The sequence below is a fragment of the Pseudorca crassidens genome, chromosome X (assembly GCF_039906515.1).
Source record: "Pseudorca crassidens isolate mPseCra1 chromosome X, mPseCra1.hap1, whole genome shotgun sequence".
NCBI lineage: Eukaryota > Metazoa > Chordata > Mammalia > Artiodactyla > Delphinidae > Pseudorca > Pseudorca crassidens.
In genome coordinates this window covers 6,910,154-6,921,776 of record NC_090317.1, presented here as the reverse complement: position 1 = coordinate 6,921,776, position 11,623 = coordinate 6,910,154, and the positions used below count along the sequence as shown (strand labels likewise).

Genomic DNA, 11,623 nt, shown 5'->3' with positions numbered 1-11,623 from the left:
GGTCAAATTAATTTTGGAAAAGCTGAGGCCTTCCCTCCCAAAAAAAAGATTAAGAAAAGATAAAAGGAAAGGAAAGCAGCTTCTTTTCCTGCCGGCTCCTTTAATAAACTAAAGAGCATTATGAATTGCTCCTAGATGTGGTGGTAGAGTGGAGTGCGCTAAATTTCAAGAATTATTTACATAGGAAAAATTCCTTCCTCCTTTCCCCTATGGAATGCTTATTAACATCGGAAAGAACAATAAAAACAATAGAATATGATTAGTAGAAAACCATTTGGAAAGCCAGAGTAAAATGTAGTAAGAAAGATGGAAATGCAGTTGAAGGGGGTCGTTTCACATCCCTTGAAAACTAGACGGAGGTAGATGAACAAGTGTTCCAGCATCATCTAGAAAGTGCTTTTGCAGATGTGCCCACACAAAGCGAGTTAATGGGATTTTGCCCAAGGGTCAGATTTTAGAGTCAAAAGGGGACTCTGAGACAACGCTGTCTTATTTTACACGTGTTGCACTAAGGCACAGCAGAAGGAAGGCACTTAAGGCCACCCAATTCACTGGTGACAAATGATGGGAATCAAATCGAAGTGTTCTGAGTCGCTTTTTTGTGTTCCCCACGCACTCTTTGTCCTCATATTGTCCTATTGTTTGATTTATTTGTGACTCAACCTTAAGGTCTCTAAAGGCAAATACCATCTCGTTCCACTTAAGAGCTCCTACCACAGTGTAGCAACCTATTGAACATCTACCATATTCGCGATCGTCACTCTTCACATCCAGTGCTGCCCATCACAACTTTCTGCCATGATGGAGATGCTCCTTTTTCGCTCTGTCAGATATGGTCGCCTGAGCCATGTGTGGCTACCGAGCACTTGATATGGGGTTACTGGGACTGAGGAAGAAGGGATTTCTTAATTCCATTTCATTTTAAATAACGAAAATTTACATTTAAAAAGCCACATTTATCTGGCGGTGCTGCAGTGATTGCCTGTGGTGACCGTAGAGGCTATAGTGGTGCCAGAGGACTGAATTTGAGGAGGAATTAGCAGCCAGGGCTGGAGTATGACTCCAGCCAGGCCATTTAGTTGATGGGTGACAAGCAGTCCCGCTACTGGCTCAGGCCTTGGGAGCCCCGTTCATTCATTCGGCAACGTTTGACAAACCCTAGAAGGGGCAGGCCTTGAGCGGTGCATGCGCACAAGCCACTAAAGCCGGCCATTACGAAGGGGCGAGGCCTGGGCCCGGCACGACGGCCGCACGTGCTGCCGGGGGTATCACGTAAGCGTCACCGCCCTGGGGGCTTCTGGGTAATGGGCAGCGGACGGGGCGGCCGCGTCTCAGCTTACCGGGCCCTCTGAGGCATGCCTTCCAAGGGGCAGTTGTCGCGGGGGAGGAGACGGCCGAAGACTCGGGCGTTGCGGGCGGCGCGCCGCAAGCAGAGCAGTTGTCAGGCGGGGAACCAAGAGAAGAACACGGAGATGGTGTCGTCCACTAGCCGCAGTGCCCCCGAGGACCAGGCCATCATGGCGGACAGGCCTAAACCGGGCCCGCGGGCGTTTCTGTGCGGCATCCAGGCCTGCTACTCTCTGGTGAAGGTGTGGGCCTGCAAACACTCCCGGCTGCTCTTGTTTGGCGTCTGCGCCCTGCTCATGCTGCTGTTCTACTGCTACCTGAGTGCCAGTGAGTGCCACCCGGGGTACACCGGGCGAGGGCCCCTCAGGGGGACGGGAGGGTGAGGGGAGGGCGCCGAAGGGCGGGGCTCTGCGCGGTAGCACGAAGGCCATCCGTCTCTCCCGCTGCGTCTGCCCTCCCGTCCGTCCGACGACAAACAGCTTCCCTCCTTATCTCCTTTCAGAAGCACCTTTCCTCCCTTCCTCCCCACTTGTCCTCACAAAACCCTACCCCCTCACCTCCCGCCATTTTTTAAAAAACGGAGGTGAAATTCTCGGAACCTAAAATTAACTGTTTGGTTGTGAACAATTCGGTGGCGTTTAGATATTTAAACGTTGAGCAGCCACCACCTCTATCTCATTCATCACCCCGAATTCAAACCCACACCCACTGAGAATGCAGTTACTCCTCATTTCCCAGCCCCTGGCCCCCACCAGTCTACTTCTGTCTCTGTGGATTTGTTCTGGACATTTCCTATAAATGGGAACAGAGAATATTTGTCCTTCCTTGTGTCTGGCTTATTCTACTTGGCATAATGGTTTCGGGAGTTGGGCATGTTGTATATGTATTGGTACTTCATTCGTTTTTACCACCGAATACTGTTCTGTGGTATGAATATACTGCATTTTGTTTATCCATTGATCAGATTGCTGGGCATTTGGGCTGTTTCCAGTTGTTGGCTATAATATTGTTATGAATGTTCATGTACAGGTTTTTGTGTCAGTATGTTTTCAGTTCTCTTCGGCATGTACCTAGGAGTGGAATTGCTGGGACGTATGGGGATTCCATGTTGAACTGTTTGAGGAAGTCCCAGACTTTTCCAGAGTGGTTGAGCCATTTTATATTCCCACTGACAGTGTATGAGGGGCTCCATTTCACCAGTGTTTGTTACCACCCCCTCTTTTTGATTATCACCATCCTAGTGTGAGTGAAGTGGTATTGTATTGTGGTTTTCATTAGTATTTCTGTAGTGACTAATGATGTAGAGCATCTTTTCATGTGCTTCTGGATATTTGTATATGTTCTTTGCAGAAATATCTATTCAAATCATTTGACCATTTTAAACTGGATTGTTTGTGGTTTTGTTATTGAATTGTAAGAGTTCTTCATATACTCTGGATATGTGATTTGTAAATATTTTCTCTCATTCTGTAGGTTTTCTTTTCACTTTCTTGATAGCTTTTTGATGCACAAAAGTTTTCAATTTTGAGAAAGTCCAATTTTATCTGTTTTTTTTTTAAAAAATTTTGACACTTGTGCTTTTCATGTCATATCTAAGAATCCATTGCCAAATGCAAAGTCATGAAGATTTATGCCTAGGTTTTCTTTTAAGGGTTTTATGATTTTAGTCCTTATATTTAGGTTGTTGACCCACTTTGTATTAATTTTTCTTTATGGCATATGTTAGGGGTCTAACGTCATTCTTTTGCATGTGAATATCCAGTTATTTCAGTACCATTTGTTGAAAAGACTACTCATTCCCCATTTAATAGTCTTGGCACCCTTGTTGAAAAGCAGTTGACCATAGACCTATGGGTTTATTCATGGACTCTAAGTTCTGTTTGTCTGTGTGATCATCCCTATGCTAGTACCATACTCTTTTGATTACTATAGCTTTGTAGAAAGTTGAAAAATTGGGACATGTGATTCCTCCAGTTTTGTTCCTTACTCATATTGTTTTGAATATTCAAGGCCTCTTGCAGTTCCACATAAATTTGAGGACTAGCTTTTCCATTTATGCAAAAAGGCCCCTGGAGTTTCGATAGAGATTGTATTTTTTTAAAGCACTTTTCTATTTATTTATTTGTTTGTTTGTTTGTGCTGGGTCTTCGTTGCTACGTGCGGGATCTTCAGTTGCAGCATGAGAGGGTCTTTTTAATTGTTTTAGTTGCGGCATGCAAACTCTTAGTTGTGGCATGTGAGATCTAGTTCCCTGACCAGGGGTTGAACCCGGGCCCCCTGCATCGGGAGCGTGGCGTCTTAGCCACTGGGCCACCAGGGAAGTCCCTATAGAGATTGTATTGAATCTGTAGATCATGTTGGTCAGTACTGCCATCTTAAGAATGTTAAGTCTTTCAATCCATGAACATGGCATGTCTTCCCATTTATTTCTATCTTCTTTAATTTATTTCAGCAATGTTTTGTAGTATTCATTGTACAAGTCTTTAACCTCCTTGGTTAAATTTATTACTAGAAATTTTATTCTTTTGGATGCTATTGTAAATGGCATTGTTTTCTTAATTTCCTTTTTGGAATGTTTATTGCTGGTATATAGAAGCACAACTGCTTTTTTTTTTTTTTTTTTTGCGGTGTGTGGGCCTCTCACTGTTGTGGCCTCTCCCGTTGCGGAGCACAGGCTCCGGACGCGCAGGCTCAGTGGCCACGGCTCACGGGCCCAGCCGCTCCGTGGCATGTGGGATCTTCCCGGACCGGGGCACGAACCCCTGTCCCCTGCATCGGCCGGCGGACTCTCAACCACTGCGCCACCAGGGAAGCCCGCACAACTGCTTTTTGTGTGTTGATCTTGTACCCTACAGCTTTGCTGAATTTATTAGCTCTAGTAGGTTTTTTTGTGAACTGTAAAAAATATTCTGCATATATAATTATTTGATCTGTGAATAGATAGTTGTATTTTTCCTTTACATTTTGGATGCCTTTTATTTCATTTTATGTTCTAATTGCTCTGGCTAGAACTTCCAATACAATGTTGAATAAAAGTGGTAAAAGTGGGCATCCTTATTTTGCTCCTGATCTTAGAAAGAAAGCTTTCAGCCTTTCACTATTGATTATGATGTTAGCTGTTGATTTTTCATAAATGCTTCTTATCTATTGAGGAAAATCCCTTCTATTCATAGTTGAGTGAGTGATTTTATGATAAAAGGTGTTGGATTTTGCCAAATACTTTCTCTGCACCAATTGAGATGATCATGTGAGTTTTTTTCCTTCATTCTATAAATGTGGTGTGTTCTATTGATTTTCTTAGGTTGAACCATCCTTGGATTCCTGGGATAAACCCCACTTGATCATTTTGTATATTCTTTTTAATATGCTGTTGCATTTGGTTTGCCAGTATTTTGTATCTGTATTCATATGTGATATTGGTTTGTAGTTTTCTTGCAGTATCTTTGTCTGGCTTTGGTATCAGATTAATGCTGACATCGTAGAATGAGTTAAGAAGTGTTCCATCTTCTATTTTTTGGAAGAGTTTAAGAAGGATTGGTGTTCATTCTTCTTTAAATATTTGGTAGAAATCACCAATGAAGCCATCTGCTCCTGGACTTTTCTTTTCAGGGAGGTTTTGATTAGTGTTTCAGTCTCTTTACTTATACTAGGTCTTCTCTGAAAGGTCTTCCTTCCCTAGCCTCCTTTCACAAACTACTAAATCCCCTCACCAACTTACACAAATGCCTTTCTTTCCCTCATGAATGACTTCCATCCCTCATTTCTCCTAAGGCTTTTTCATTGTCTCCCATCACATAGTACTAATCTCCCTCACCGCACCACTCGAAGTGCTGACCTCCATCACCTCCTCTCTTAAAGCTCTTCCACCTCTAACCTCACCTTACTAACCCTCCTTACCTCACCTCTCAAATTCGTTTCCCCATCACCTCCCTTCTCAAGGACTTTCCTTGCTCAATTCCTCTCACAGAGGCCTTCTCTTCTTTCATGGTTGCCTTCCCTGCCTCCTCTACCCTCACAAATGACTTCCCTTCTTCACTTGTTCCCCTGAAAGACCTCCCTCCTTCCAGTCCTTTCACAAAGTAGGAAATTCCCTCTCCTCACAGAGTACTAAACTCCCTCACCTCCTTACTCAAAGAACTTATCTCCTTTACCTGTGCTCACAAAGACCTTCTGTCTGTCACCTCACTTCACAAATCCCTTTCCTCTCTTACTCTCAGAAATGCTTTCCCTTCTTCATCACCACTCTAAAAGTTCTTCTTAACTTTCAGTCAAGGTCCTTTAATTCTTCACGTCCCCACAACAACTTTCCTTTGCTCACCTTACAGGCCTTCTCTCCCGTCACTCAAAAGCCTTTCTTCCTTATTTCACAAAGCCCTTTACTCCCCTCACTCAAGGTCTTCACTCCCTCACCTCCCTTTTATTTATTTATTTATTCGTTTATTTGGTTGTGTCGGGTCTTAGTTGAGGCAGGCGGGCTCCTTAGTTGTGGCTTGCAGTCTCCTTAGTTGTGGCAGGCGGGCTCCTTAGTTGCGGCTCGCTGGCTCCTTAGTTGTGGCATGTGAACTCTTAGTTGTGGCATGCATGTGAGATTTAGTTCCAGGACCAAGGATCAAACCTGGGCCCCCTGCATTGGGAACGTGGAGTCTTAACCACTGCACAACCAGGGAAGTCCCCCTCACGTCCCTTTTAAAATGCCTTCATTCTCTTATGTCACATTGTCCTTTCTCTAACCTACCTTCACAGAGGCCTTCTCTTCCTCAGTCAAAATCCTTCCCTTCCCTTCTTATTTACCCTCCTTGAGACCTTTGCTCACCCCCCTCTCAGATGCCTGTTTCAGCCCTCCAAAGGCCCCCCGTTCTCCCCACTAACAGGTTTCTCTTCCCTCACTACCCAAAGCTAACTCTCTCCTTCCTCAGAAGTCTTCTTTTCCTCCTTCTACTCAATGCTCTTGCTGCCTCACTCAAAGTCTTTCCCACCTCCTCCAGATCTTTCTTGCCCCCCCCCACTCAAATACTTTTTCTTTCCCCACAGCCTTCTCTCCTTAGCTCCAAGATAGCCTTCTCAAAAAAAGGGCCTTCTCTACCTTACCTCCCTTGGCCTGCCCTCCCTCCCAGTCCCCTCACAGTGGTATTCTGTCTCCTCCTCCGCATAAAGGACTTGGCTCTCCCATAGTATTCCTCCCTCCCTCCCTCCCTCAAGCTCCAGCTTCAAGCCCAAAGACCTTCCATCATCCCCACCTCTAATCTCAATGACTTCTCTGTCCCTGCCATACCCAGAGGCCTTCCATCTCCTCAGCCAAGGTCCTCCCACAGTCAAAGAAGGAAGCAAAAATTGGGCAGAGGCATTGTTAAGTAAAATGAACAGAGACCACTATACACTGTGTCTCAGCTGCTTGGGGATGAAATTCAGTGTTGAATAAAGTATATGTTATGCATTCTTTTATCAACTATTTTAAATAAGTTAGAAAAATATTATTCCTACTCTTTGAAAAACATTTTAAGATGCCTTTTAAATGATCATCTACAAATCATATTACTTTGAATTATCCATATTTATTTTTCCTACTGTTCATCTAAAATACAATATATTTCTGAATTAGTTTTACTGTATTTGTAAATGTTAGTTACAAATAAAACTGAGAACCTTACAAACTGAGAGCTTTTTCATTCTCTGAAAACATAATTTAAGAAACAAAACTATAAATTGTACGTGTTATTTTCTTAGTCCGTGAGTTCTTCATTTTCTACTATTTTGAGTAGAACTGTTATAAAAGGAGAATACTGTTATTCAGTGTGATTTCTTTATTTCCATGAGGACTTTTTCCAATATAGGTTTAACATGTTTTCTCCTAAAATAATCCATGATTCATTCTTAATGTTGTCAGATGTCCCAGATTCTCAGGAGGTAATATGTGACTGGATGGATTAAATATTATTTTCTATTTAAAATGATTTAACTTAATTAATGTAACTAAACTCATTGTGTTATGGGTTGAATTGTGTCCCCCCCACAACAAAAAATGTTGGACGTTTAATCCCTAGCACTTCAGAATGTGACCTTATTTGGAGATGAGGTCTTTATAGGGGTAATCAAGTTAAAGTGAGGTGGGCCCTAGTCCAGTATGAATGGTGTCCTTATAAAAAGGGGAAATTTGGACACAGAGATAGACATTGTTAGTAGAAAGACTATACTAATAGACACAGGGAGAAACCAGCCATCTATAAGCCAAGGAGAGAGGCTTTCCCTGACAGTTCTCAGAAGGAACCAACCCTATTGGTTGATCTTGATTTTGGACTTGATTTTGGGCTTCTGGCCTCCAGAATTGTTGAGGCGATAAATTTCTGTTGTTTTAAGCCATCCAGTTTATGGTGCTTTTTTGCAGTGACCCTAGCAAACTAATACACTGAGGGGTAAAATAATTTGGCCATGCCCCTGGAGTATTGCAGTGAAAGCAGGGCATCTGGTCCCAGAGCTAAAATTTCCCTTCTTTCTAGATAGACCCTTCTGAGTTCTCTTAGACTTAATGCCACCAAGGAGAATTGAGGTTGAGGGATCTGAATTAACTCTGGGAGAGCTCCAGGTTGTATAGTCTTTTAGACCTTGTTTTTAAGGTTACTTTTATGCATAAGGCATATAGACTAGTAGCATACAGGATGAAGAGACTAGTAGATCAGGACTAGGAGTTTGATCCCACCTCCTCCACCAATTCTCTGTAACCTGTTGGGTCAGCCCTTATTGCACATCCTTTTTGGGGAGATTAAAAAAGAGAGAAATAAAGATTGACTAATAGGTAATATTTTTAGAATGCTTTAGCTCCATAGGAAAAAACCACGTGACTGGTTTCTATATTATTATATAATACTTCATTTATCTGTTATTTGGGGGAGTGCATGAGGCAGTGCACCTAGATAGGTCTGATTGACTGCCTTGTACCACACTAGGCACCAAGTTTGGTCTTGCTTTAACCATTTGTGTATGTGGTGTAGTTGGAAGAGCCCTGATCTAGAAGTTAGGAGACCTGAGTTGTCATGATTCTGCCACTGACTTGCTGTGTGACTTTTGATGAGGCATTTTGCCTCTTTAGGCTTCAGTTATCTTGTCTAAAAATTGAGGAGATTTCACTAGACAGGTGTTTCTCCTGCCTCAGTCATTTGTATAACACCTTCACAATTCTTTGTTATCTTAATGCTATCAGTTATTCATATTTTTCTTTAAATTGCCTCACTTTTTAAATAAATATATTTATTTTAAAAGGAAATTATAGCACCGTTATAAATGGGAAACTGGTCATATTTGTGATTAAGAGAATTATTTATAAAAATAAGTATTGTGAAAACAAAGTAATGTTATTAAATTTAAAATTAGAAACAATTTAAAAAAATGAAAGATATATGATAAAATATTTACTTGTTTTACATTGTGCTAAGCAGTTCGTGTATGACTTCATTTAATACTCACAGTTCTTCAAAATAAATATCATTCCCATTTTGCAGATGAGTAAACTGAGGCAAAGAGAAGTTTACTGATTTGCCCAAGTTCACCAGCCAGTATGTGGCAGAGCCAAGATGCAAGTTCAGGTCTATTTGAGCACAAGGCCCAGAAAAGACTGCGGCATAGGTAGACCCTCAACTTAAGTCTTAGCAGAATCCTCTTCAAGCTGATACCGTTAGCTACTGTTCACCTTCTGTCTCTTCGCCCTTTAATTCAGTTCCTCATCTGAGAGACCTCACTGCAGAGCAGGACTGGCAACATGATTTGCAAAATGAAAATGTGGGGGTCCCTTGTTCAAAATGTATTATGAATTTCAAGATGATAGCAGAACATTAAACCAAGTGTGGAACCGTTCTAAGAGCCACATTCTGTACATTGCATAGGTCACATGCCCATGAAGCCCACAGCTTTGAGTCTGCCTTTTTTTTCCCTTTGAAACGTAGTTAGGTTTTCAGTCTTTTTTTGGTAACAGGGAAATTAAAAAATAAAAATTCTTTGTGACAGGGAAACATAATTGGTTCTTTACCATTTCTTGCTGCCATTTAGGGATGCTGCCTCCTAGTCTTTTATTTGCTGAGCTTAATGAGTGTACAGATGCAAATTAGAAGCATAGGGGATGGAATTATTCTGCATATGAATAACAGTGGGGGAGGGGAAAGAGGCTGGAGCTTAATAAGGTGAAGGGGAAGCTCTGAAAAGACCTGGGCACTGGCTGATGGAAGATTTTGGAGAGAGGAAAGGAAGTTGCTTCCAGTAATGAAAGAACAGGAATGTCAAAGGGGATTTTATAAAGGTTTGCCATATGGTAAATGATGTTTGGTGTCATGTATATTTTTTCTACACTTTTCATAATAAATAATAGCGAAAATTAAATACATCCATAAGTATTCAACTGTGTTCCACCTAAAATCAACACATGTAATGCTGATGGTACTTACGCCACACTTTGGGAAATAGTGCTCAAGTTAATTTATAAATAATTGTCTTTCAGAGTAGGGAAGAAACCAGTGGTAGAGAGCAGGTTAAACATGCTGGAGGTTTTGGGTTCAGGCTGCTGCTGCTGGTGCTTTTCTGAGTAAATGTTTAATTGCCTCCTCCTTTTGTACCCATCGAAGTGACCAAAAGATCTGTAATAGTTGAAAACCCAGAGAACCAAGAAGGGTGTTATCTTTATTTTATTTTTAAAAACATTTTTTTAGTTAATGTGTAGTTTGATCCTGTTTCTGTTAATTTTTTAAATTATTTATTTATTTATTTATTTTGGCTGAGCCTGGTCTTAGTTGCGACACGCGGGATCTTTGTTGCAGCATGCAGGATCTTTTTAGTTGCAGCATGCGGGCTCTTAGTTGCCACGTGTGGGATCTAGTTCCCTGACCAGTGATCGAACCTGGGCCCCCCTGCATTGGGAGCATGGAGTCTTAACCACTGGACCACCAGGGAAGTCCCAGGTGCTATCTTTATTGACATGCTGGAAATTTGGAGGGATTTCTGAAAGATAGAAAGAAGGCCAGGCCAGACACTAATGAGAGAAGTTGCAGCAACCCGTGTTTCACTTTAGCTAAAGCCAAGCCTGTCTGGCAGGGTCTAGAGGCTAAGGTACTTTGAGTTGGAGATGAATCTCCATCCTAGAGGGACTCCAGAGAGCACACCCCCTGCAGAAGATAACCTAGTGTGGAGACTCAGGTCACTGTGTGCTACTGCCAGCCAATACTTCCTTCAGATGGCGTGTTGACAAGAACAGTCAGTTGTGCGAGGGGGGCACTGAGTGAACAAATGGCAGTACAGAACACAGGTCCTGTCAAGGCTGCTTCCAACTGTAGCTCCTTTCCTGTATAATGTAGGGCAGTGAGCCTTCTAACCTGGCAAAGTATGGCTGGCAATATTAGTCTCCCTTCTTGTTCCCTGTGCTGGAAGCACTCTTCCAAGCCCTTTGTATGGCCAGTTTCTTCTAATCTTTTTTCTTTTTTTAAGCTGAAATATCATCTCAGAGAGGCCAGCCCCTATTTAAAGTAGGTCCCCTACCTTATATTGTATTGGTATCCACTTTCCTCATAGCATGCATTACAATTTATAATTTTTTAATTTGTTAGTTTACTTTTTTGTTTGTTTACTATATTGTAAGCTTTATGAGGGTAGGGATCTTATCTGATTTGTACACTGATGTATCCCCAAAACCTCGAATATAGTAGGCATTAAATACATAGTTATTGAACGAGTAGGGGTTAGGAGAAAACAAACAGGAAAAAATGGGTTATTGTCAAGATATGTACTACACAATGAAGATAAAACTGTAATGAATGAATACTTATGCATAGTGTTGAAATATATAAAAAAAAATGGTTTTAGAACTTCAAGTAGAAATGGACAAATCTACAGTCGTAGTGGGAGACTATGATACATATATTTTAGTCCTTGACAGAAAAAATAAAGATATTGACCATTTGAATTATACAAGTTAGCTTGATTTAACATGTATAATAAAGTTCATATTCATATAATAAAGTTCATATTAAAGTACCCTACAGGCTGAGAATATACATTCAAGTGTATATGTATGGAAGTTGGTCTCATTAAAATAAGAAAGAGAATATTATCATTGATATAAAGGAGATTTAAAAATGATAAGTGAATATTCTTATGACAGCATATTCATAACATAACAACAAAATATATTTGACATATGGAAATAAGTGTCATAAGAACGGTACAGGACCTATATGAATGCAACTATAAATCTATACTCAGGGAGATAAAAAGAGACTTGAATGAGTGAGATTCTTGGGTG

The 11,623-nt window shown here is 41.3% G+C and overlaps 1 protein-coding gene across 1 annotated transcript in view; it reads left to right on the top strand.

The window, feature by feature from the left end:
- Nucleotides 1-1,355: 1,355 nt before the first annotated feature.
- FMR1NB (FMR1 neighbor) overlaps nt 1,356-11,623 on the top strand; it is a 29,833-nt gene continuing 19,565 nt past the window's right edge. The window contains exon 1 of the mRNA XM_067723974.1: nt 1,356-1,674. Within this exon, the coding sequence (XP_067580075.1) occupies nt 1,356-1,674 (319 nt within the window). The remainder of the gene's footprint in view (nt 1,675-11,623) is intronic.